Source organism: Bos grunniens, chromosome 14 (genome assembly GCF_055505025.1).
Source record: "Bos grunniens cultivar Pamir isolate PY7600 chromosome 14, Bosgru_T2T1.0, whole genome shotgun sequence".
Lineage (NCBI taxonomy): Eukaryota > Metazoa > Chordata > Mammalia > Artiodactyla > Bovidae > Bos > Bos grunniens.
The window spans coordinates 83,118,161-83,144,178 of NC_141178.1; the positions used below are offsets into that span (position 1 = coordinate 83,118,161).

Below are 26,018 nucleotides of genomic sequence, written 5' to 3' on the forward strand. Positions count from 1 at the left end.
GACGATGAAGGTTATCACTTTAATGGAAATAGACAAATATAAGAGATTACAATCAAAACAAGGTGAAACACAGGAACGTAATTAACATGAAAATAAAATCTAATGAATTGAGATATCACGAGAAAAATTTAAAAACAAATTGTAATCAATAATTAAACAGAAGAAAAAAAATTTCTCCGGACGATGAATAATCATTATACAGTGAGAGAAAGAAATAAGAGCCCCGTTTCAGGGTCACGAGTAGCCCTTTGGAGCAGCTGCACGTACGTGAGGTTCTCGTGGGTGTTGGGGTCGAAGAAGCCCTTGGTGTCGTCGCTGGGGTCCTCCAGCACGCGGTTCATCTCCTCGTCGAAGTAGCCGCGCTGGTAGGCCACGTCCACGGGCACGCGGTGGCTGTGCACGGGGTCGATGACGCCGCCCGTGGCGATCTGGGCCTCCAGCAGGCGGATGCCATGCTCGCGCACGATGAGGTCCTTCTTCATGGCCTGGAAGAGGGAGATCTGCTGCCCGGTGTAGGGGTCGGTGTAGCCGGTGACCGCGCGCTCGGCCGACAGCAGCTTCTCCTGGAGCTCGCCGCCCACCACGCCCGCGGCCACCGCCTCCTCCACGGACAGCTTCTGGTTGCGCACGGGGTCGATGACGAAGCCCGTGGCCGCCTGCGCCTCCAGCAGCACCAGGGCCGTGCCCGGCCGCAGGACGCCCTTCCACATGGCCTGGTAGATGCTCATCTTCTCCTGGCGCCCGGGCTCGTCCTTGGCGGGGACCAGCACGCCCGCGATGCAGCTGGTGCCCTCCAGGTAGCGCTTCACCGAGTCCATCTCCGTCACCTCCTGCAGGGTCTTGGTGCCCTGGGCCAGGTCCCGCAGGGTCTCGGGGCCCAGGATCCCGGACGTGTGCAGCTCGGAGGCCGACACCTGGCGCCTCAGGCCCCGGAAGGACACCTTGCTCAGCCGCTCCTCCGTCTCCTCGATGAGCTGGGTGAGGACGGCGACCAGGGCGGGCAGGGCCAGGGCGCCGGCCGCGTGCTGGGCCAGCAGCTCGTCCCGCCGGGCCTGGCTCAGGTAGGAGGAGAAGAGGACCTCCCACACGGAGACGCGCCGGCCCTGGAACCGCCCGACGCGCACCTCCATGGTGGCGGCGCGCAGGGCCTGCTCCTGCAGGGCCCTGGCGGCGTCCTCGGCGTCCTGGGCGGAGGAGGGTCCCGCGTCGGCCCCCTCGCCCGGCCCCTGGGGCCCGGGCTCCCGCTGCCCGGAGGCTCCGCCCCCTTGGGAGGGGGCCGCCTCAGCCTCCTCGATGATGGTGGTCAGCCTGCGGGTCAGGGCGGGCAGGCCCAGCGTCCCCGCCCCGAACTCGGCCAGCAGCTGCTCCCGCGTGGCGGCGCTCACGTAGCCGGAGGCCAGCACGTCCCACACGGGCACCGCGGGCCCCCGCAGGCGGCCCACCCGGACCTCCATGGTGGCGGCACGCAGCGCCCCCCGAGGGTCCGGGGCGCCGGGGCGCGCGGCCTCGGCCTCGGCCTCGGCCAGCAGCGAGACGAGGGCGGCGCCCACCTCCTGCGCGGTCAGCGAGCCCGCCCGGTACCGGCGCAGCAGGTCCTGCCGCTGACTCTCGGACACCTCGCGGTAGAAGAGGAGCTCCCACACGGAGACGCGCTGGCCCCGCGGGGGGCCGGCGCCCAGCGTCACGCGGGTGTCGCGCAGGGCGGCGCGCAGCTCCTCGCCCAGCTGGTGGAGGGCGGAGCCCCGGCCGGCCAGCTGCAGCATGTAGAGCCCCGTGTCGGGGTCGCGCACGCAGCGCCGCAGCAGCTGCACGTACGTGAGGTTCTCGTGGGTGTTGGGGTCGAAGAAGCCCTTGGTGTCGTCGCTGGGGTCCTCCAGCACGCGGTTCATCTCCTCGTCGAAGTAGCCGCGCTGGTAGGCCACGTCCACGGGCACGCGGTGGCTGTGCACGGGGTCGATGACGCCGCCCGTGGCGATCTGGGCCTCCAGCAGGCGGATGCCGTGCTCGCGCACGATGAGGTCCTTCTTCATGGCCTGGAAGAGGGAGATCTGCTGCCCGGTGTAGGGGTCGGTGTAGCCGGTGACCGCGCGCTCGGCCGACAGCAGCTTCTCCTGGAGCTCGCCGCCCACCACGCCCGCGGCCACCGCCTCCTCCACGGACAGCTTCTGGTTGCGCACGGGGTCGATGACGAAGCCCGTGGCCGCCTGCGCCTCCAGCAGCACCAGGGCCGTGCCCGGCCGCAGGACGCCCTTCCACATGGCCTGGTAGATGCTCATCTTCTCCTGGCGCCCGGGCTCGTCCTTGGCGGGGACCAGCACGCCCGCGATGCAGCTGGTGCCCTCCAGGTAGCGCTTCACCGAGTCCATCTCCGTCACCTCCTGCAGGGTCTTGGTGCCCTGGGCCAGGTCCCGCAGGGTCTCGGGGCCCAGGATCCCGGACGTGTGCAGCTCGGAGGCCGACACCTGGCGCCTCAGGCCCCGGAAGGACACCTTGCTCAGCCGCTCCTCCGTCTCCTCGATGAGCTGGGTGAGGACGGCGACCAGGGCGGGCAGGGCCAGGGCGCCGGCCGCGTGCTGGGCCAGCAGCTCGTCCCGCCGGGCCTGGCTCAGGTAGGAGGAGAAGAGGACCTCCCACACGGAGACGCGCCGGCCCTGGAACCGCCCGACGCGCACCTCCATGGTGGCGGCGCGCAGGGCCTGCTCCTGCAGGGCCCTGGCGGCGTCCTCGGCGTCCTGGGCGGAGGAGGGTCCCGCGTCGGCCCCCTCGCCCGGCCCCTGGGGCCCGGGCTCCCGCTGCCCGGAGGCTCCGCCCCCTTGGGAGGGGGCCGCCTCAGCCTCCTCGATGATGGTGGTCAGCCTGCGGGTCAGGGCGGGCAGGCCCAGCGTCCCCGCCCCGAACTCGGCCAGCAGCTGCTCCCGCGTGGCGGCGCTCACGTAGCCGGAGGCCAGCACGTCCCACACGGGCACCGCGGGCCCCCGCAGGCGGCCCACCCGGACCTCCATGGTGGCGGCACGCAGCGCCCCCCGAGGGTCCGGGGCGCCGGGGCGCGCGGCCTGGGCCTCGGCCTCGGCCAGCAGCGAGACGAGGGCGGCGCCCACCTCCTGCGCGGTCAGCGAGCCCGCCCGGTACCGGCGCAGCAGGTCCTGCCGCTGACTCTCGGACACCTCGCGGTAGAAGAGGAGCTCCCACACGGAGACGCGCTGGCCCCGCGGGGGGCCGGCGCCCAGCGTCACGCGGGTGTCGCGCAGGGCGGCGCGCAGCTCCTCGCCCAGCTGGTGGAGGGCGGAGCCCCGGCCGGCCAGCTGCAGCATGTAGAGCCCCGTGTCGGGGTCGCGCACGCAGCGCCGCAGCAGCTGCACGTACGTGAGGTTCTCGTGGGTGTTGGGGTCGAAGAAGCCCTTGGTGTCGTCGCTGGGGTCCTCCAGCACGCGGTTCATCTCCTCGTCGAAGTAGCCGCGCTGGTAGGCCACGTCCACGGGCACGCGGTGGCTGTGCACGGGGTCGATGACGCCGCCCGTGGCGATCTGGGCCTCCAGCAGGCGGATGCCGTGCTCGCGCACGATGAGGTCCTTCTTCATGGCCTGGAAGAGGGAGATCTGCTGCCCGGTGTAGGGGTCGGTGTAGCCGGTGACCGCGCGCTCGGCCGACAGCAGCTTCTCCTGGAGCTCGCCGCCCACCACGCCCGCGGCCACCGCCTCCTCCACGGACAGCTTCTGGTTGCGCACGGGGTCGATGACGAAGCCCGTGGCCGCCTGCGCCTCCAGCAGCACCAGGGCCGTGCCCGGCCGCAGGACGCCCTTCCACATGGCCTGGTAGATGCTCATCTTCTCCTGGCGCCCGGGCTCGTCCTTGGCGGGGACCAGCACGCCCGCGATGCAGCTGGTGCCCTCCAGGTAGCGCTTCACCGAGTCCATCTCCGTCACCTCCTGCAGGGTCTTGGTGCCCTGGGCCAGGTCCCGCAGGGTCTCGGGGCCCAGGATCCCGGACGTGTGCAGCTCGGAGGCCGACACCTGGCGCCTCAGGCCCCGGAAGGACACCTTGCTCAGCCGCTCCTCCGTCTCCTCGATGAGCTGGGTGAGGACGGCGACCAGGGCGGGCAGGGCCAGGGCGCCGGCCGCGTGCTGGGCCAGCAGCTCGTCCCGCCGGGCCTGGCTCAGGTAGGAGGAGAAGAGGACCTCCCACACGGAGACGCGCCGGCCCTGGAACCGCCCGACGCGCACCTCCATGGTGGCGGCGCGCAGGGCCTGCTCCTGCAGGGCCCTGGCGGCGTCCTCGGCGTCCTGGGCGGAGGAGGGTCCCGCGTCGGCCCCCTCGCCCGGCCCCTGGGGCCCGGGCTCCCGCTGCCCGGAGGCTCCGCCCCCTTGGGAGGGGGCCGCCTCAGCCTCCTCGATGATGGTGGTCAGCCTGCGGGTCAGGGCGGGCAGGCCCAGCGTCCCCGCCCCGAACTCGGCCAGCAGCTGCTCCCGCGTGGCGGCGCTCACGTAGCCGGAGGCCAGCACGTCCCACACGGGCACCGCGGGCCCCCGCAGGCGGCCCACCCGGACCTCCATGGTGGCGGCACGCAGCGCCCCCCGAGGGTCCGGGGCGCCGGGGCGCGCGGCCTCGGCCTCGGCCTCGGCCAGCAGCGAGACGAGGGCGGCGCCCACCTCCTGCGCGGTCAGCGAGCCCGCCCGGTACCGGCGCAGCAGGTCCTGCCGCTGACTCTCGGACACCTCGCGGTAGAAGAGGAGCTCCCACACGGAGACGCGCTGGCCCCGCGGGGGGCCGGCGCCCAGCGTCACGCGGGTGTCGCGCAGGGCGGCGCGCAGCTCCTCGCCCAGCTGGTGGAGGGCGGAGCCCCGGCCGGCCAGCTGCAGCATGTAGAGCCCCGTGTCGGGGTCGCGCACGCAGCGCCGCAGCAGCTGCACGTACGTGAGGTTCTCGTGGGTGTTGGGGTCGAAGAAGCCCTTGGTGTCGTCGCTGGGGTCCTCCAGCACGCGGTTCATCTCCTCGTCGAAGTAGCCGCGCTGGTAGGCCACGTCCACGGGCACGCGGTGGCTGTGCACGGGGTCGATGACGCCGCCCGTGGCGATCTGGGCCTCCAGCAGGCGGATGCCGTGCTCGCGCACGATGAGGTCCTTCTTCATGGCCTGGAAGAGGGAGATCTGCTGCCCGGTGTAGGGGTCGGTGTAGCCGGTGACCGCGCGCTCGGCCGACAGCAGCTTCTCCTGGAGCTCGCCGCCCACCACGCCCGCGGCCACCGCCTCCTCCACGGACAGCTTCTGGTTGCGCACGGGGTCGATGACGAAGCCCGTGGCCGCCTGCGCCTCCAGCAGCACCAGGGCCGTGCCCGGCCGCAGGACGCCCTTCCACATGGCCTGGTAGATGCTCATCTTCTCCTGGCGCCCGGGCTCGTCCTTGGCGGGGACCAGCACGCCCGCGATGCAGCTGGTGCCCTCCAGGTAGCGCTTCACCGAGTCCATCTCCGTCACCTCCTGCAGGGTCTTGGTGCCCTGGGCCAGGTCCCGCAGGGTCTCGGGGCCCAGGATCCCGGACGTGTGCAGCTCGGAGGCCGACACCTGGCGCCTCAGGCCCCGGAAGGACACCTTGCTCAGCCGCTCCTCCGTCTCCTCGATGAGCTGGGTGAGGACGGCGACCAGGGCGGGCAGGGCCAGGGCGCCGGCCGCGTGCTGGGCCAGCAGCTCGTCCCGCCGGGCCTGGCTCAGGTAGGAGGAGAAGAGGACCTCCCACACGGAGACGCGCCGGCCCTGGAACCGCCCGACGCGCACCTCCATGGTGGCGGCGCGCAGGGCCTGCTCCTGCAGGGCCCTGGCGGCGTCCTCGGCGTCCTGGGCGGAGGAGGGTCCCGCGTCGGCCCCCTCGCCCGGCCCCTGGGGCCCGGGCTCCCGCTGCCCGGAGGCTCCGCCCCCTTGGGAGGGGGCCGCCTCAGCCTCCTCGATGATGGTGGTCAGCCTGCGGGTCAGGGCGGGCAGGCCCAGCGTCCCCGCCCCGAACTCGGCCAGCAGCTGCTCCCGCGTGGCGGCGCTCACGTAGCCGGAGGCCAGCACGTCCCACACGGGCACCGCGGGCCCCCGCAGGCGGCCCACCCGGACCTCCATGGTGGCGGCACGCAGCGCCCCCCGAGGGTCCGGGGCGCCGGGGCGCGCGGCCTGGGCCTCGGCCTCGGCCAGCAGCGAGACGAGGGCGGCGCCCACCTCCTGCGCGGTCAGCGAGCCCGCCCGGTACCGGCGCAGCAGGTCCTGCCGCTGACTCTCGGACACCTCGCGGTAGAAGAGGAGCTCCCACACGGAGACGCGCTGGCCCCGCGGGGGGCCGGCGCCCAGCGTCACGCGGGTGTCGCGCAGGGCGGCGCGCAGCTCCTCGCCCAGCTGGTGGAGGGCGGAGCCCCGGCCGGCCAGCTGCAGCATGTAGAGCCCCGTGTCGGGGTCGCGCACGCAGCGCCGCAGCAGCTGCACGTACGTGAGGTTCTCGTGGGTGTTGGGGTCGAAGAAGCCCTTGGTGTCGTCGCTGGGGTCCTCCAGCACGCGGTTCATCTCCTCGTCGAAGTAGCCGCGCTGGTAGGCCACGTCCACGGGCACGCGGTGGCTGTGCACGGGGTCGATGACGCCGCCCGTGGCGATCTGGGCCTCCAGCAGGCGGATGCCGTGCTCGCGCACGATGAGGTCCTTCTTCATGGCCTGGAAGAGGGAGATCTGCTGCCCGGTGTAGGGGTCGGTGTAGCCGGTGACCGCGCGCTCGGCCGACAGCAGCTTCTCCTGGAGCTCGCCGCCCACCACGCCCGCGGCCACCGCCTCCTCCACGGACAGCTTCTGGTTGCGCACGGGGTCGATGACGAAGCCCGTGGCCGCCTGCGCCTCCAGCAGCACCAGGGCCGTGCCCGGCCGCAGGACGCCCTTCCACATGGCCTGGTAGATGCTCATCTTCTCCTGGCGCCCGGGCTCGTCCTTGGCGGGGACCAGCACGCCCGCGATGCAGCTGGTGCCCTCCAGGTAGCGCTTCACCGAGTCCATCTCCGTCACCTCCTGCAGGGTCTTGGTGCCCTGGGCCAGGTCCCGCAGGGTCTCGGGGCCCAGGATCCCGGACGTGTGCAGCTCGGAGGCCGACACCTGGCGCCTCAGGCCCCGGAAGGACACCTTGCTCAGCCGCTCCTCCGTCTCCTCGATGAGCTGGGTGAGGACGGCGACCAGGGCGGGCAGGGCCAGGGCGCCGGCCGCGTGCTGGGCCAGCAGCTCGTCCCGCCGGGCCTGGCTCAGGTAGGAGGAGAAGAGGACCTCCCACACGGAGACGCGCCGGCCCTGGAACCGCCCGACGCGCACCTCCATGGTGGCGGCGCGCAGGGCCTGCTCCTGCAGGGCCCTGGCGGCGTCCTCGGCGTCCTGGGCGGAGGAGGGTCCCGCGTCGGCCCCCTCGCCCGGCCCCTGGGGCCCGGGCTCCCGCTGCCCGGAGGCTCCGCCCCCTTGGGAGGGGGCCGCCTCAGCCTCCTCGATGATGGTGGTCAGCCTGCGGGTCAGGGCGGGCAGGCCCAGCGTCCCCGCCCCGAACTCGGCCAGCAGCTGCTCCCGCGTGGCGGCGCTCACGTAGCCGGAGGCCAGCACGTCCCACACGGGCACCGCGGGCCCCCGCAGGCGGCCCACCCGGACCTCCATGGTGGCGGCACGCAGCGCCCCCCGAGGGTCCGGGGCGCCGGGGCGCGCGGCCTGGGCCTCGGCCTCGGCCAGCAGCGAGACGAGGGCGGCGCCCACCTCCTGCGCGGTCAGCGAGCCCGCCCGGTACCGGCGCAGCAGGTCCTGCCGCTGACTCTCGGACACCTCGCGGTAGAAGAGGAGCTCCCACACGGAGACGCGCTGGCCCCGCGGGGGGCCGGCGCCCAGCGTCACGCGGGTGTCGCGCAGGGCGGCGCGCAGCTCCTCGCCCAGCTGGTGGAGGGCGGAGCCCCGGCCGGCCAGCTGCAGCATGTAGAGCCCCGTGTCGGGGTCGTGCACGCAGCGCCGCAGCAGCTGCACGTACGTGAGGTTCTCGTGGGTGTTGGGGTCGAAGAAGCCCTTGGTGTCGTCGCTGGGGTCCTCCAGCACGCGGTTCATCTCCTCGTCGAAGTAGCCGCGCTGGTAGGCCACGTCCACGGGCACGCGGTGGCTGTGCACGGGGTCGATGACGCCGCCCGTGGCGATCTGGGCCTCCAGCAGGCGGATGCCGTGCTCGCGCACGATGAGGTCCTTCTTCATGGCCTGGAAGAGGGAGATCTGCTGCCCGGTGTAGGGGTCGGTGTAGCCGGTGACCGCGCGCTCGGCCGACAGCAGCTTCTCCTGGAGCTCGCCGCCCACCACGCCCGCGGCCACCGCCTCCTCCACGGACAGCTTCTGGTTGCGCACGGGGTCGATGACGAAGCCCGTGGCCGCCTGCGCCTCCAGCAGCACCAGGGCCGTGCCCGGCCGCAGGACGCCCTTCCACATGGCCTGGTAGATGCTCATCTTCTCCTGGCGCCCGGGCTCGTCCTTGGCGGGGACCAGCACGCCCGCGATGCAGCTGGTGCCCTCCAGGTAGCGCTTCACCGAGTCCATCTCCGTCACCTCCTGCAGGGTCTTGGTGCCCTGGGCCAGGTCCCGCAGGGTCTCGGGGCCCAGGATCCCGGACGTGTGCAGCTCGGAGGCCGACACCTGGCGCCTCAGGCCCCGGAAGGACACCTTGCTCAGCCGCTCCTCCGTCTCCTCGATGAGCTGGGTGAGGACGGCGACCAGGGCGGGCAGGGCCAGGGCGCCGGCCGCGTGCTGGGCCAGCAGCTCGTCCCGCCGGGCCTGGCTCAGGTAGGAGGAGAAGAGGACCTCCCACACGGAGACGCGCCGGCCCTGGAACCGCCCGACGCGCACCTCCATGGTGGCGGCGCGCAGGGCCTGCTCCTGCAGGGCCCTGGCGGCGTCCTCGGCGTCCTGGGCGGAGGAGGGTCCCGCGTCGGCCCCCTCGCCCGGCCCCTGGGGCCCGGGCTCCCGCTGCCCGGAGGCTCCGCCCCCTTGGGAGGGGGCCGCCTCAGCCTCCTCGATGATGGTGGTCAGCCTGCGGGTCAGGGCGGGCAGGCCCAGCGTCCCCGCCCCGAACTCGGCCAGCAGCTGCTCCCGCGTGGCGGCGCTCACGTAGCCGGAGGCCAGCACGTCCCACACAGGCACCGCGGGCCCCCGCAGGCGGCCCACCCGGACCTCCATGGTGGCGGCACGCAGCGCCCCCCGAGGGTCCGGGGCGCCGGGGCGCGCGGCCTGGGCCTCGGCCTCGGCCAGCAGCGAGACGAGGGCGGCGCCCACCTCCTGCGCGGTCAGCGAGCCCGCCCGGTACCGGCGCAGCAGGTCCTGCCGCTGACTCTCGGACACCTCGCGGTAGAAGAGGAGCTCCCACACGGAGACGCGCTGGCCCCGCGGGGGGCCGGCGCCCAGCGTCACGCGGGTGTCGCGCAGGGCGGCGCGCAGCTCCTCGCCCAGCTGGTGGAGGGCGGAGCCCCGGCCGGCCAGCTGCAGCATGTAGAGCCCCGTGTCGGGGTCGCGCACGCAGCGCCGCAGCAGCTGCACGTACGTGAGGTTCTCGTGGGTGTTGGGGTCGAAGAAGCCCTTGGTGTCGTCGCTGGGGTCCTCCAGCACGCGGTTCATCTCCTCGTCGAAGTAGCCGCGCTGGTAGGCCACGTCCACGGGCACGCGGTGGCTGTGCACGGGGTCGATGACGCCGCCCGTGGCGATCTGGGCCTCCAGCAGGCGGATGCCGTGCTCGCGCACGATGAGGTCCTTCTTCATGGCCTGGAAGAGGGAGATCTGCTGCCCGGTGTAGGGGTCGGTGTAGCCGGTGACCGCGCGCTCGGCCGACAGCAGCTTCTCCTGGAGCTCGCCGCCCACCACGCCCGCGGCCACCGCCTCCTCCACGGACAGCTTCTGGTTGCGCACGGGGTCGATGACGAAGCCCGTGGCCGCCTGCGCCTCCAGCAGCACCAGGGCCGTGCCCGGCCGCAGGACGCCCTTCCACATGGCCTGGTAGATGCTCATCTTCTCCTGGCGCCCGGGCTCGTCCTTGGCGGGGACCAGCACGCCCGCGATGCAGCTGGTGCCCTCCAGGTAGCGCTTCACCGAGTCCATCTCCGTCACCTCCTGCAGGGTCTTGGTGCCCTGGGCCAGGTCCCGCAGGGTCTCGGGGCCCAGGATCCCGGACGTGTGCAGCTCGGAGGCCGACACCTGGCGCCTCAGGCCCCGGAAGGACACCTTGCTCAGCCGCTCCTCCGTCTCCTCGATGAGCTGGGTGAGGACGGCGACCAGGGCGGGCAGGGCCAGGGCGCCGGCCGCGTGCTGGGCCAGCAGCTCGTCCCGCCGGGCCTGGCTCAGGTAGGAGGAGAAGAGGACCTCCCACACGGAGACGCGCCGGCCCTGGAACCGCCCGACGCGCACCTCCATGGTGGCGGCGCGCAGGGCCTGCTCCTGCAGGGCCCTGGCGGCGTCCTCGGCGTCCTGGGCGGAGGAGGGTCCCGCGTCGGCCCCCTCGCCCGGCCCCTGGGGCCCGGGCTCCCGCTGCCCGGAGGCTCCGCCCCCTTGGGAGGGGGCCGCCTCAGCCTCCTCGATGATGGTGGTCAGCCTGCGGGTCAGGGCGGGCAGGCCCAGCGTCCCCGCCCCGAACTCGGCCAGCAGCTGCTCCCGCGTGGCGGCGCTCACGTAGCCGGAGGCCAGCACGTCCCACACGGGCACCGCGGGCCCCCGCAGGCGGCCCACCCGGACCTCCATGGTGGCGGCACGCAGCGCCCCCCGAGGGTCCGGGGCGCCGGGGCGCGCGGCCTCGGCCTCGGCCTCGGCCAGCAGCGAGACGAGGGCGGCGCCCACCTCCTGCGCGGTCAGCGAGCCCGCCCGGTACCGGCGCAGCAGGTCCTGCCGCTGACTCTCGGACACCTCGCGGTAGAAGAGGAGCTCCCACACGGAGACGCGCTGGCCCCGCGGGGGGCCGGCGCCCAGCGTCACGCGGGTGTCGCGCAGGGCGGCGCGCAGCTCCTCGCCCAGCTGGTGGAGGGCGGAGCCCCGGCCGGCCAGCTGCAGCATGTAGAGCCCCGTGTCGGGGTCGCGCACGCAGCGCCGCAGCAGCTGCACGTACGTGAGGTTCTCGTGGGTGTTGGGGTCGAAGAAGCCCTTGGTGTCGTCGCTGGGGTCCTCCAGCACGCGGTTCATCTCCTCGTCGAAGTAGCCGCGCTGGTAGGCCACGTCCACGGGCACGCGGTGGCTGTGCACGGGGTCGATGACGCCGCCCGTGGCGATCTGGGCCTCCAGCAGGCGGATGCCGTGCTCGCGCACGATGAGGTCCTTCTTCATGGCCTGGAAGAGGGAGATCTGCTGCCCGGTGTAGGGGTCGGTGTAGCCGGTGACCGCGCGCTCGGCCGACAGCAGCTTCTCCTGGAGCTCGCCGCCCACCACGCCCGCGGCCACCGCCTCCTCCACGGACAGCTTCTGGTTGCGCACGGGGTCGATGACGAAGCCCGTGGCCGCCTGCGCCTCCAGCAGCACCAGGGCCGTGCCCGGCCGCAGGACGCCCTTCCACATGGCCTGGTAGATGCTCATCTTCTCCTGGCGCCCGGGCTCGTCCTTGGCGGGGACCAGCACGCCCGCGATGCAGCTGGTGCCCTCCAGGTAGCGCTTCACCGAGTCCATCTCCGTCACCTCCTGCAGGGTCTTGGTGCCCTGGGCCAGGTCCCGCAGGGTCTCGGGGCCCAGGATCCCGGACGTGTGCAGCTCGGAGGCCGACACCTGGCGCCTCAGGCCCCGGAAGGACACCTTGCTCAGCCGCTCCTCCGTCTCCTCGATGAGCTGGGTGAGGACGGCGACCAGGGCGGGCAGGGCCAGGGCGCCGGCCGCGTGCTGGGCCAGCAGCTCGTCCCGCCGGGCCTGGCTCAGGTAGGAGGAGAAGAGGACCTCCCACACGGAGACGCGCCGGCCCTGGAACCGCCCGACGCGCACCTCCATGGTGGCGGCGCGCAGGGCCTGCTCCTGCAGGGCCCTGGCGGCGTCCTCGGCGTCCTGGGCGGAGGAGGGTCCCGCGTCGGCCCCCTCGCCCGGCCCCTGGGGCCCGGGCTCCCGCTGCCCGGAGGCTCCGCCCCCTTGGGAGGGGGCCGCCTCAGCCTCCTCGATGATGGTGGTCAGCCTGCGGGTCAGGGCGGGCAGGCCCAGCGTCCCCGCCCCGAACTCGGCCAGCAGCTGCTCCCGCGTGGCGGCGCTCACGTAGCCGGAGGCCAGCACGTCCCACACGGGCACCGCGGGCCCCCGCAGGCGGCCCACCCGGACCTCCATGGTGGCGGCACGCAGCGCCCCCCGAGGGTCCGGGGCGCCGGGGCGCGCGGCCTCGGCCTCGGCCTCGGCCAGCAGCGAGACGAGGGCGGCGCCCACCTCCTGCGCGGTCAGCGAGCCCGCCCGGTACCGGCGCAGCAGGTCCTGCCGCTGACTCTCGGACACCTCGCGGTAGAAGAGGAGCTCCCACACGGAGACGCGCTGGCCCCGCGGGGGGCCGGCGCCCAGCGTCACGCGGGTGTCGCGCAGGGCGGCGCGCAGCTCCTCGCCCAGCTGGTGGAGGGCGGAGCCCCGGCCGGCCAGCTGCAGCATGTAGAGCCCCGTGTCGGGGTCGCGCACGCAGCGCCGCAGCAGCTGCACGTACGTGAGGTTCTCGTGGGTGTTGGGGTCGAAGAAGCCCTTGGTGTCGTCGCTGGGGTCCTCCAGCACGCGGTTCATCTCCTCGTCGAAGTAGCCGCGCTGGTAGGCCACGTCCACGGGCACGCGGTGGCTGTGCACGGGGTCGATGACGCCGCCCGTGGCGATCTGGGCCTCCAGCAGGCGGATGCCGTGCTCGCGCACGATGAGGTCCTTCTTCATGGCCTGGAAGAGGGAGATCTGCTGCCCGGTGTAGGGGTCGGTGTAGCCGGTGACCGCGCGCTCGGCCGACAGCAGCTTCTCCTGGAGCTCGCCGCCCACCACGCCCGCGGCCACCGCCTCCTCCACGGACAGCTTCTGGTTGCGCACGGGGTCGATGACGAAGCCCGTGGCCGCCTGCGCCTCCAGCAGCACCAGGGCCGTGCCCGGCCGCAGGACGCCCTTCCACATGGCCTGGTAGATGCTCATCTTCTCCTGGCGCCCGGGCTCGTCCTTGGCGGGGACCAGCACGCCCGCGATGCAGCTGGTGCCCTCCAGGTAGCGCTTCACCGAGTCCATCTCCGTCACCTCCTGCAGGGTCTTGGTGCCCTGGGCCAGGTCCCGCAGGGTCTCGGGGCCCAGGATCCCGGACGTGTGCAGCTCGGAGGCCGACACCTGGCGCCTCAGGCCCCGGAAGGACACCTTGCTCAGCCGCTCCTCCGTCTCCTCGATGAGCTGGGTGAGGACGGCGACCAGGGCGGGCAGGGCCAGGGCGCCGGCCGCGTGCTGGGCCAGCAGCTCGTCCCGCCGGGCCTGGCTCAGGTAGGAGGAGAAGAGGACCTCCCACACGGAGACGCGCCGGCCCTGGAACCGCCCGACGCGCACCTCCATGGTGGCGGCGCGCAGGGCCTGCTCCTGCAGGGCCCTGGCGGCGTCCTCGGCGTCCTGGGCGGAGGAGGGTCCCGCGTCGGCCCCCTCGCCCGGCCCCTGGGGCCCGGGCTCCCGCTGCCCGGAGGCTCCGCCCCCTTGGGAGGGGGCCGCCTCAGCCTCCTCGATGATGGTGGTCAGCCTGCGGGTCAGGGCGGGCAGGCCCAGCGTCCCCGCCCCGAACTCGGCCAGCAGCTGCTCCCGCGTGGCGGCGCTCACGTAGCCGGAGGCCAGCACGTCCCACACGGGCACCGCGGGCCCCCGCAGGCGGCCCACCCGGACCTCCATGGTGGCGGCACGCAGCGCCCCCCGAGGGTCCGGGGCGCCGGGGCGCGCGGCCTCGGCCTCGGCCTCGGCCAGCAGCGAGACGAGGGCGGCGCCCACCTCCTGCGCGGTCAGCGAGCCCGCCCGGTACCGGCGCAGCAGGTCCTGCCGCTGACTCTCGGACACCTCGCGGTAGAAGAGGAGCTCCCACACGGAGACGCGCTGGCCCCGCGGGGGGCCGGCGCCCAGCGTCACGCGGGTGTCGCGCAGGGCGGCGCGCAGCTCCTCGCCCAGCTGGTGGAGGGCGGAGCCCCGGCCGGCCAGCTGCAGCATGTAGAGCCCCGTGTCGGGGTCGCGCACGCAGCGCCGCAGCAGCTGCACGTACGTGAGGTTCTCGTGGGTGTTGGGGTCGAAGAAGCCCTTGGTGTCGTCGCTGGGGTCCTCCAGCACGCGGTTCATCTCCTCGTCGAAGTAGCCGCGCTGGTAGGCCACGTCCACGGGCACGCGGTGGCTGTGCACGGGGTCGATGACGCCGCCCGTGGCGATCTGGGCCTCCAGCAGGCGGATGCCGTGCTCGCGCACGATGAGGTCCTTCTTCATGGCCTGGAAGAGGGAGATCTGCTGCCCGGTGTAGGGGTCGGTGTAGCCGGTGACCGCGCGCTCGGCCGACAGCAGCTTCTCCTGGAGCTCGCCGCCCACCACGCCCGCGGCCACCGCCTCCTCCACGGACAGCTTCTGGTTGCGCACGGGGTCGATGACGAAGCCCGTGGCCGCCTGCGCCTCCAGCAGCACCAGGGCCGTGCCCGGCCGCAGGACGCCCTTCCACATGGCCTGGTAGATGCTCATCTTCTCCTGGCGCCCGGGCTCGTCCTTGGCGGGGACCAGCACGCCCGCGATGCATCCGGTGCCCTCTAGGTAGCGCCTCACTGCCTCAGTCTTTGTGATGGCATCTACAGAGGCCTGCCCCGACTCCAGGGCCTGTAGCGTCTCCTTCGTGATGATGGATGAAGTCTGCAGTTCAGAGGCTGTGATCTGTTTCCTGATTCCTCTGAACCATAGCCGTTTAGTGTTCTTTTCCTTTTCACTGATTATCTCAAAGATCACTTTTACCACCTTTTCTAATGCATGTGCTGTGTCTGTCTTGTATTTTCGTACTAACTCCAGTTTTTTGTTCTCCGTCACGTATTCAGAGTTCAGCAATTCCCAGACTGACGGCCTCTGTCCTTTAAACCGCCCCACTCTGACGTCTACCCGCTCAGCCTCAAGCGCTCGTCTGGTGTCCTCATCGATGAACTGTGATTCCAGTTCATGCTCGAGCACTGGGAACAGAGCCCAGCCCGTCTTCTCATCTCGGCGGCTCCTCTCCTGCAGTTCCTGGTAAGTCACCTTCTCCTGAGTGTTGGGATCCACAAACCGTTTATTCATGCACTTCTGCTCTGCCACCAGTGGGTATGTGTCCTGGTCCAGACATCCGCGTCTGTAGGCAGCATCCAGTGGAAGCCGGTGGTGGTGCTGGGGGTCCACGATGCCCCCCGTGGCCATCTGCACCTCGAGCAGTCTGAGTGCCAACTCCCGTTTCACCAGCTTCCTCTGCATTGCCTGGAACAAGGACATGGTGTGTCCTGTGTCCGGGTCTGTGTATCCCCTGGTGGCCTTCTCAGCATTTAGGAGTCTCTCCTGCAGTTCCTCACCCACCAGGCCAGCGGCCACAGCCTCATCCACGGAGAGCCTCTTGTGGCTGTGGGGGTCCAGCAGGAACCCTGTGGCTGCCTGAGCCTCCAGCAGCTGGGCTGCAAATCCCATGGGGATGAGCCCTTCCCTGCTGGCCTCGTAGAAGCTCAGCACCTCATGGGTGGAGGGCGTGGTTAGCCCTGCAATGCAGCCGCTGCCTTCCAAGTAGACCTTTACGTGCGGCAGGCGGCAGAGGTCCTGTCCCCCGGTTCCCTCGTGTAGCGCATCCAGTGTCTTCTTATCAATGATTCCTGAGTTGAACAGCTCTGCAGCTGTCACCTCTCCTCCAATGGCTGCCAGCCTGATGCCCTTGTTTCGCTGTTCTGTTTCTTCGACCGTTGTGGTGATGACCTTCAGCAGCTGCTCTAAGCTGACATCCCTGGCTTTGTACCCCTGGACAAGCTCTTTCTTCCTTTCCTCTGTGAAGTACGGTGAGGACAGCAGGTCCCAGAAGGAGACCACCTGCTGGGCAAACATGCCCACGTGCATTTTGGTAGTTTTTGACCGCAGGGCTTGCCTTGTGGCTTCATCGATGTACACGTAGGTTTCTCCTTTCTTTACGACTTGCAGCATGTAGAGCCCTGTCTCGGGGTCCTCCACGCAGCGCTCCAGCAGCTGCATGTACGTGAGGTTCTCGTGCGTGTTGGGGTCGAAGAAGCCCTTGGTGTCATCGCTGGGGTCCTCCAGCACGCGGTTCATCTCCTCGTCGAAGTAGCCACGCTGGTAGGCCACGTCCACGGGCACGCGGTGGCTGTGCACGGGATCGATGATGCCGCCCGTGGCGATCTGGGCCTCCAGCAGGCGGATGCCGTGCTCGCGCACTATGAGGTCCTTCTTCATGGCCTGGAAGAGGGAGATCTGTTCCCCGGTATAGGGGTCGGTGTAGCCGGTGACCGCACGCTCAGCCGACAGCAGCTTCTGGTAGGTTTCCCTGCCAAACATCCCTGCCGCAAATGCCTCCTGCACAGTCAGCTTCCGGTTCTCCACAGGGTCAATAAGGAAGCCAGTGGCCGCCTGTGCCTCCAGCAGCACCAGGGCCGTGCCCGGCCGCAGGACGTTTCTTCTCAGAGCTTCTGAGATGCTCATCTTCTCCCTGGTGTCCTGGATGAGGACCCCAGCGATGAAGCTGCCCCCTTCCAAGTACCGCCGCACATGGTCCATCTCCGCCACCTCCTGCACGGTCTTCTTCCCTTGACTCAGCTCATCCAGCGTCTTCCTGTCTATCAGCTGGGACCTGAACAGGTCGTTGGCTGACAGCTGCTTCCGGAGACCCCTGAAAGTGGCCTGTGAGGGCTGCCTTTCTGAAGCCTCAACCAGGGTGGTGACTGCAGTGACCACCTGCCGCAGGGCCGTGGCCCTCCCAGACTGGCAGAGTGCTGCCAGCTCCCGCCGCTTGCGGAGCCCTACATACTCTGAATGCAGCAGGTCCCAGAGTGAGATGTTGAGCCCTCTGAACCTCCCTGCCCCAACTGGCACCTTCATGGCCCTCAGGGCCACTGCTGTGTGGTCATCCACCTCTAGCACCATGTCCTGGGAGAGTGGCAGCAGCCACAAGCCAGTGTCAGCGTCCAGGACACAGCGCTCCTTGAGCTGTCCGTAGGTCACCTTGTCCTGTGTGCCAGGGTCGAAGAAGAATTTGCTGTCCTCATCCATTGAGGTTAGCATCCTGCTTGTCTGCTCATCCAGGAGGCCGAGCCTGCAGGCTGCCGCCTGGGGCAGGTGCACCCTGTGGACAGGGTCCACCACACCCCCTGTGGCCAGCTGCGCCTGCAGGAGCGGGAGGCCCTCGCTCCAAGGCACGAGCCCCTTTTCCACTGCCTGCCACAGTGAGAGGGAGCCTCCCGAGCAGGGGTCCGTGTACCCAGCCACTGCCTTCTCAACCAGCTGGAGCCGCTCACTCAGAGCCCCAGCCACCAGGCCAGCCTTGACTGCCTCCTCCACCGACAGTCTCTGGTTGGTCAAAGGATCCACAAGAGAGCCAGACGCCACCTGGGCCTCCAGTAGTCTCTGCCCCAGGCCAGCAGGCAGGAGGCCATCCCTCACAGCCTGGGCGATGCTCACTTTGGCCCCTGAGGGCTGCAGCAGCACCCCAGCCACACAGCCCGTGCCCCATAGGCAGGCCCGCACCGTTGGCTGCTCAGCGACCTTGGCAGGTGATTGCATGCCCCGTGCCAGTGCCTCCAGGGTCTCCCGGGTGATGACTCCAGCGTCCAGCAGCCAGACGGCGGGCACCCCACCGCAGGGGCCGGGCAGCATGACGCAGGCCCCTGCCAGGAGCTCCGCCTCCTGCACCTGCCTCCGCACAGCCGCCTGCAGCTGCTGTGTCGTGGTCCTCCCCTCCCTGAAGTCCTCCAGGAAGCCCCTCCGCTGCTCCTCAGTGAAGTGGCAGGACTCCAGCAGCTCCCAGAGAGACGTGCCATCCTCAGCCCCCTGCGTGGCCTTCAGGGTCTCCTGCACCTGCTCATCTGTGGGGACAACAGGGGCACTTTCTGGCAGGGGCAAGAAGTGAAGGCCAGAGGCCTCGTCTTTTACACACTGCTCCAGAAGCTGGGCATAGCTGGTGTGTCCCTGGCCGTCAGGTGTGGGGAAGGTCTTTGAGTCAGACAAGGCCAACACCATCTCCTGGTCGATGTAGCCACGCTGCAAGGCCACGAGCATGGGGAGGTGGTGATGCCCGGTGGGGTCGATGACCCCGCCCGTGGCCACCTGGGCCTCCAAGAGGCGGATGGCCTGCTCCATGGGGACAAGGCCCTTCTTCATGGCCTGGAACAGGGACAGCAGCTTTCCAGAGAAAGGGTCTGGGAAGCCCTTGACAGCACACTCAGCCCAGGTCAGCCTGCTGTAGAGCTCTGGCCCCACAAGCCCCCTGCACACAGCCTCATCCAAGGACATGGTCTCCAGACTGTGGGGGTCGGTCATGGTCCCCGTGGCTGCCTGGGCCTCCAGCAGGGCCAGGGCCACTCCTGGCCCCAGCAGCTTGTGCTTCATGGCCTGGTAGAGGCTGAGCCGCCGGGTGGAGGGCTGCAGGAGCACGCCACCCACAGCGCCCGAGCCGCACAGGAACCTGCGGATGCTCTCCGTGCAGAGCAGGGCCTCAGCGCTGAGCGTTCCCGCCAGCACGCAGTCCAGGACCTCCTGGTCTATGACGCCAGCCTCCCGGAGCTGGCAAGCAGTCACCCGGCCCCGCAGCATGGGGAGGGCGACGTCTGCCCGGCTTTCCACCTCCCTCTCCAGCAGCTTTGAGACCTCCTCCAGGGACACCTGGTGCCGCCGGAAGCTCTGTAGCAGCCACCGCCGGCGTGCCTCGCTGACATACTCTGAGTTGACCAACTCCCACGCGGACACTCTCTGTCCCCGGAACCGCCCGTGCTGCACCGACAGCAGCAGGCTCCGGAAGGCCTGCCGGGTGGCCTCATCTGCCAGCAGGGTCCGCGCACTTGTAAGTGGCAGCAGATAGAGCCCCGTGTTGGGGTCACGCACACAGCGCTCCAGCAGCTGCATATACGTGAGGTTCTCATGCGTGTTGGGGTCGAAGAAGCCCTTGGTGTCGTCACTGGGGTCGGCCAAGATCAGGTTCAGCGCCTCGTCGAAGTAGCCGCGCTGGTAGGCCACGTCCACGGGTACGCGGTGGCTGTGCACGGGGTCAATGATGCCGCCCGTGGCGATCTGGGCCTCCAGCAGGCGGATGCCGTGCTCGCGCACGATGAGGTCCTTCTTCATGGCCTGGAAGAGGGAGATCTGCTGCCCGGTGTAGGGGTCGGTGTAGCCGGTGACTGCACGCTCAGCCGACAGCAGCTTGGCAAACACCTCGGGCCCGATGATGCCAGCCCTCAGCGCCTCCTCCACCGAGTATCTCCTATTCTCTTTGGGATCAATGATGAAGCCAGTGGCTGCCTGCGCCTCCAGGAGGATGAGCGCCGTGCCCGGCCTGAGTAGCCCCTTCCTGTAAGCCTCGTGGATGCTGAGAGGCTCCTGGGACCCAGGCAGCAGCAAGCCAGCGATGCAGCCAGTGCCTTGCAAGTACCTCTGCACCGAGTCCAGGTTGGCCACGTCCTGGGCTGTGGTCTGGCCACGTTCTAGCTGTTCATAAACATCCTGGCCGATGATCTCCGCTCTCAGCAGCTCTCCCGGAGTCACAGGGACCCTGAGCCCAGCAAAGGTGGTTCTGGCGGTGGCTGCAGCCTGCTCATGGGTGGCCCTCAGCACAGCCGCCAGCTCCTCCACTGAGAGGGCCCCGTCCCTGTGCTGCTGGGTCAGTGTCACCCTCTGCTCCATGGGGACTGCCTTGGAGAAGAGCAGCTCCCAGAGCGACACAGGCCGGCCCTGGAACCTGCCCACAGAGACAGTGGCCGTAGCAGCACTCAAGACCTGCCGGGTGCTGTGCTCGATGAACGGGGGTCCCCGGGGCTCCTCCCCAGGGCTCCCCACTGAGATGGGCAGGAACGCCAGCCCCGTCTCCAGGTCAGTGATGCAGCGGGCCAGCAGCTGCCCATAGCTGAGGCTCTCGTGCGTGCCGGGATCCAAGAAGCTGGCAGCCCTCGAGAGGTGCTCCTGAGTCTCTTTGTCCAGGCAGCCGAGGCGCAGGGCAGCCTCTACGGGCAGCCGGAGCCGGCGGGCAGGACACACTAGCCCGCCTGTGGCCAGCTGGGCATCCAGGAGCCTGAGTGCCAGAGGCCGGTCCACCAACTCCTTCTTCATGGCCTGGAAAAGGGGAACTCGGGCGCCGCTGAAGGGGTCATGGTAGCCCGTCACTGCCTGCTCTGCCACCTGGAGCTGCCTGTGCAGCTCCGGGCCGACCAGGCCTGCCCGAACCGCCTCGTCCACCCGCAGCTGCCGGCCAGTGGCTGGGTCCACCAGGGTGCAGGTGGCAGCCTGAGCCTCCAGGAGCAGAAGCATGGCACCTGTGGGAAGCAGATGCTCGGCCGCGGCCTGGAAGAAGCTCTTCTTGTGCCCTGCGGGCAGCAGGACGACCCCAGCCACACTGCCGGTGCCCTGCAGGTAACGCCGCACCTCGGCACGTGCACCCACATCTGGCACCACCAGCCGGCCCTCCCGCAGGCCTCGGGCCGTCTCCTCGTCCAAGACCCCCACCTCCAGCAGCTCAGCCAAGCTCACAGCCCCACCCAGGGTATGGAACGTGATCCTGAGGGGCAGCAGGGCCAGCCCCGTGCCGGGCGCCTGCACACACCTGCCCAGCAACTCCTGGTAGGGCAGCTGCTCCAGTGTGTTAGGGTCCAGGAAGCCCGGGGCGCTTGAGCCGGGCCCCAGTTCCGACAGCCCATGCCATGTCTCCTGGTCCAGGAGACCCTGCTGGCAGGCCAGCTCAGGGGCCACACGCACCCCACGGATGGGGTCCACCAGGCCCCCAGTGGCCAGCTGGGCCTCCAGCCAATTCCACCCCAGCGCCCTGTCTACCACCTCCTTCCCGATGGCCTGGAAGAGGGCCAGCTTCTGGCCCCCATAGGGATCAGGGTACCCAGTGGCTGCACGCTCAGCAGCCAGCAGCTTCTCCTTGAGCTCCAGGCCCACTAGGCCCTGCTGCAGGGCCTCAGACACAGGGAGCAGCTGGCCCTGCGTGGGGTCCACCAGGCCCCCTGTGGCTGCCTGGGCCTCCAGCAGAGCCAGCCCAAGCCCAGAGGGCAGGAGACCCTGCTTCATGGCAGCATAGAGACCCTGGGCCCGGCCCGAGGCCTCCACCCACACCCCAGCGATGCTCCTGGCCTGGGGTGCAGATGGGGCACCAGCTCCCAGCGCGGCCTTCATGGTCTTGGAGACAGCAGTCGGCCCGGTGCCACCGGTGACTAGGAGGTCGAGAGGAGAGGCGTGGCCATTCATCGTGCAGAACTCAGCGAGGACCCACTTCTGCTCCCTGCAGGGTGGAGAGCCTCCATTAGGGGCCCTGGGATGGCCCAGGCAGGTGGGAGGTCCACCCCGCACCCTAGACCTACGTCCGGTGCCACCAGCCCTTCTGAGGGAGGTAGGGCAGCCTCCAGTTTCACCCCTTCCTCTCGCCCTGGGGTCCCAGGAGGGGCTACAGGAGCACTAGGACCCCAGCGTAGCCTGGGGGTGTCGCGGGCTCCACCTTGTCCTACAGGCCACCCTCTGGCCACACCCTCATTCCGCTCCCCCGGGGGTCCGGTATAGTGGCTTGGCCTCCCCCTCGGCCTCCAGACTCCTCCCGTCTCCTCCAGGGCCCGCCCCCGCCCTACCGCCCCTTAAGCAGGCTCCACTGCCTGTGCTCTTACCACCTCCCTGCCTGGCAACCCCTCCACAGCCTCCCCACATCGACCCCCTGCTGCTTGGGCCTCTGCTCCCTCCTGGCTCACCACTGGGCTTCCCAGCCAGATCCCCATCCTCTGATCTGCCCTGGTCTCCCGCCTCAGCCTGCCAGCGTCCCCTGGCCCACAGCTGCTCTGTGCCCATGCCTTGCCTCAGCAGCCCAGGAGGACCCAGAGCTCACGCCGGGGTGCTGGTGCCATGGGTGGGGCCAGGCTCGGGTCTCCCGGCCCTGTTGGTCCCTGGTCCGCTGCTTGGCGCCCTGCACCCCCACAGCCATCCCCCTCGGCCGACAGCTGTGGGCCCGGCCCCCAGAGCGTCAGTGACCAGTGCCAACCCTTCTGCCCCACCACAACCACACACCTCCCTCCTCCACCCCCTGGCGGGTTACCTCTCCCCAGCAGGCACGTCCAAGACCTAACCAAGACCTAATCCCCAGCACCCGTGACTGTGACCTTATTTGGAAACGGGATCTTTGTAGATGTGATGGTGTTATAGGTTAGGGCACAGTTACACTGCAGGGAGGCCTTAATCCCAACACGACAGTGTCCTCACGGGAGACAGATGTGGGGAGGATGCCCCGTGAGGGAGGCAGATGGGCCACGCAGCTTCAGGCCCCAGAAACAGCAAGCGCTGACGCGCGAATCCCAGACCCTGGCACCCTGACTGTGGGAGAGTAATCTGTGGTTTGAAGCCGCCCAGCCGCCCGGGGGCCAGTCCACACCTACGTTCCAAAGAACCACACCCTCAGTCCTGGGCCTGGTTACACCCATCCTCACCTCCTGACCAGCTGCCCAAAGCCCCTCACACCCTGGCCCACTCTGCAGGTGAGCTCGCTCAGGTGACCTCGGCTCCAGCCACCACACCAGACAGATGCATTTCAGATTCGACCTACCCGACCTCTGGGTCACCAGGCGTGGGGCCCCTCCTCCCTGGTGACATTTCCCCATTCACCCTGACCACAGCTAGAGCCCAGCCCGTCCAGCACCTCCTGAACACTGTGCCCAGTGGACTCACAAGGAGCCTCAAGCTCTGCGGTACCCCAGCGCCACTGCCTAGGAGCAGCTCCCCCGCCCCAGCCCTGCAGAGCTTGCACCCTAAGCTCTGCTCAGCCCCTTGTGCCCCACAGCTGGGCCCACCCCAGGGCAAAATCCTGTCCCCTCCTTCCCTGCCTAGATGCTGGGCCCAGCCCCCAGCGGCACAGCAGCTGGTCTGCTGCCCTGAGTCTGAGTTTGTGCCAGGCCCAGGCAGACACGGAGGCCTGGCCTGGATCCTTGCTCCCTCAGCCGCTGCCACTGGCTAGTGTCCAAGAAGCACCGCCGAGGTCCAGCTCTCCTGAGGCAAGCAGGCCACGGAGGGCGGGTGCTCAGGGCGCAGTATCAGGCCTTCGAGAAGACGGGACAAAGGCCTCCGGTGCAGGCAGAGGAGAGTGGTTAAGATCCAGGCTTTAGGAAAGGTTATTAAGGGCTTCGAGTGACTGGGAGAACCCCGGGTCTCCACAGGCAGGGCCAGCTGAGGGGGCTCTGTGGTGAGGGGCTCCGAAGGCTCCGAGCCGCCCCAGCTCACAGGCCGGGTGCCACACAGGTCCAGGAACCAGCGATGTGCAAGAAGGGGGACCCCCCCAGCAGGGGAGTGGACCTCACCACAGGAGGAGGGGCTGTAAGGCAGTGCTGGGCCCCAGTGCTGCAGGGGGCTCCTCCTGGCCCATCTGGCAGCAAAGGCCATGGCCAGAGAGGGAGACTCAGGGACAAGGGTGAGGGTGGGCAAAGGGAGCAGGAATGGGTCAGCGAGAGAAGACCGTGTGCCCCATGCCCCTGGCCCAACCCGCAGCAGCAGCATGACAGGCTCAGGGATCAGCCTCAGGATCGGTCTCAGGCCGGGATCGGTCCTCCATCTCCTACACGGCTTCCCAGGACGAGGAGTATGGCGCCTGGGCAGCGGGGTTCAAGGACATGGTGTGACGACAGTGCCCTCATCTCTTTCCCAGCACCGAGGGCCAGCCTGTCCCCCTGCCCCCGGCCTCCTCGCCTCCCGCCCCAGGAGCCCCCTGAAGCTGATCCCTGAGCCTGTCATGCTGCCGGGAGCCCTGCTGCCCGCCTGCCCAGGGTCCTGCCCGCTCCTCCCGTACCGTGTGCCTCGCCCCGGGGCTGGCTTCAGACAGTGTGCGCTAGCCAGAGGGGCCCAGGAAACAGGGCTACAGGCGGCCAGAGCCGTGCCTGTCAGCTGCCGTCTGGCAGGGACCAGGGTGGGAGAGAAGGGGGCACCTCACCACCCGCAAACGGGGGAGGGTTTCTGGGCCATGGGGTCAGGGGCAGCCGGGTGGGCCCTGCGGGCAGTGCTGTTGGGGGAGCATCAGCACCCAGAAAGGAGGCCCAGAGGAGCAAGGGGACCTCAGAGCACAGGGGCGGCTCTGGGAGGGAGGGGGCTGCGGCCTGCTGGCCACGGGGCCAGTCAGGCAGCTGGGTTAACTGCAGCTGGGCCGAGGCCTGCTTGGCCATCAATGACCTTGGGGCTGGTTCGAGCCCCCAGGTCCCTGATCATGCAGGACGTGAGGAGTGGCCTGGGAGTGGGGGCCTGGAGTCTGAAGTGGGGACCTTGGGGAAGCAGCTGGACAGAGGGGTCCAGAGCTCAAGAGAGACAGATCTGGGTGCGTGAGGGGTGTCCGGGGCCTCAGGCAGACCAGTCTCAGGTGTCCTGGGGCGGTGGCCACCAGAGAAGTGGTGGCAGAAGGCATGGGTGGTCTTGCAGCTGGGGGAGGGGTTGATAGTGTCCCAGCACTGGAGCGGGAATCTGAGAGAAGGACCCCTTCTGGGGCTTCCTGGGCAGGCCCCTTTCAGGGGGCCCCAGGGGACAAGAAGTGAGAGGACAATTCCTGAGGAGGGTGGGGCCACGTCCCTGAGGGTGGTGCCGGCCCCCTAGGGCAGCACACCAGTCTGGGCTGGGGTCGCAGACAGGCTCGCTGGCTGTCCTCCTGAACCTGGGAAGGTTTAGTTGTTCAGTCATGTCTGACTCTTTTGCGACCCTGTGGACTGTAGCCCACCAGGCTCCTCTGTCCAGGGGATTCTCCAGGCAAGAATACTGGAGTGGGTTGCCTTTTCCTTCTCCAGAACCTGATAAGAGAACCAAATGGCCAGGTGCCCTGGGCTGGCACAGGGAGGCAGTGACCTTGGTCTTTGGCCTGCACAGGCAGCAGAGCCCGCCCACGTGCACTGGGTGCAGGGAGCAGAAATCAGTGGCCAGACAGAAGCCTGGAAGGGAGGCGAGGCACACCCCCCACCCCTGCCTCCTGAGGGCCTGGGGCTGGCCCCACGCAGGGGTCCCTGTGCCCACTCTCCCCAATGGCAAGGAGCTCCCTCCAAGGGTAAGTGCTGGCTTCCCTCACCCAGCACCGGGCCAGAAGCCCGTCCACCCTGTCAGTTTGTCCACCGGACTGCAGAGCGCCCTGGGCCCTCGGACTGACTGGCTCCAGCGGCAAACGCCCCCCGCCCTGCAAGGCAGGGGCCGGGCAGGAGGAACCGGACCTGCAGGGCCCCACCCAGGCGCGCACCAGTCCGGCCCGGAAACCGCGGGACAGGCGAGACCCCTGCCCGGCGGGCCAAGTCTCCCACACCCATGCCGGAAACCTCAGCCTGCTCACCTGCGCCCCGAGCGCAGGGGCGGGGAGCGGGGGGCCGACCGGCGGGACCCTACCACCCCCCACCCCGCCCAGCTCCCCGCCTAGCTCCCCGCCCACCAGGGCTAGTTGGGAGGGAGCCGGGCCTCAGCGCTCCGCTCTCCCGGATCCTGACCTCTTGGCCACCTCCAGGCGCATCGCGCCCCTACCCCAGCCCCTACAGGCCGGGGCGAGAGCCCCCCAAGGCGTGTGAGTGTAGGCCCACCTGCCCGGACGGCGCCACAGCGTTCCGCTCGCAGTCCCTCAGCTCGCCGCGGTGCCCGCGCCGGGCGCCTCCCGCTTTAAACCCACGCAGGCCCCGCCCCCGGCTGCCCCGCCCTGGTCTGGGGGTGGCGGGGGGCACGCGGGGCTGCCCTCGGGCGGGGGCGCCCTTAGGGCGTGACCCGGGCCTGGAGTCCCGCGCGGGGCTGGCCGACGCCCCACGGGCGCTCCCACCCGCCGCAGCCTGAGGGCGCCCTCGGTGGGGAGGGGGCGGCTGCCGCGCAGCCCCTTTCGACCCCTCCCCTGGAGTCACGGGGAAGGAA

General features: G+C 69.8%; 1 protein-coding gene across 1 annotated transcript; it reads right to left on the minus strand.

Moving 5' to 3' along the window:
- On the minus strand, positions 1–25,835 carry EPPK1 (epiplakin 1). Its single transcript, XM_086337594.1, has 2 exons — positions 25,700–25,835; positions 1–21,414 (listed from the first exon to the last, which is right to left on the minus strand). The coding sequence occupies exon 2, from the start codon at positions 21,378–21,380 to the stop codon at positions 195–197; it is 21,186 nt and encodes a 7,061-aa protein (XP_086193720.1). The 5' UTR covers positions 21,381–21,414; positions 25,700–25,835; the 3' UTR covers positions 1–194.
- Between the last annotated feature and the right edge of the window lie 183 nt (positions 25,836–26,018).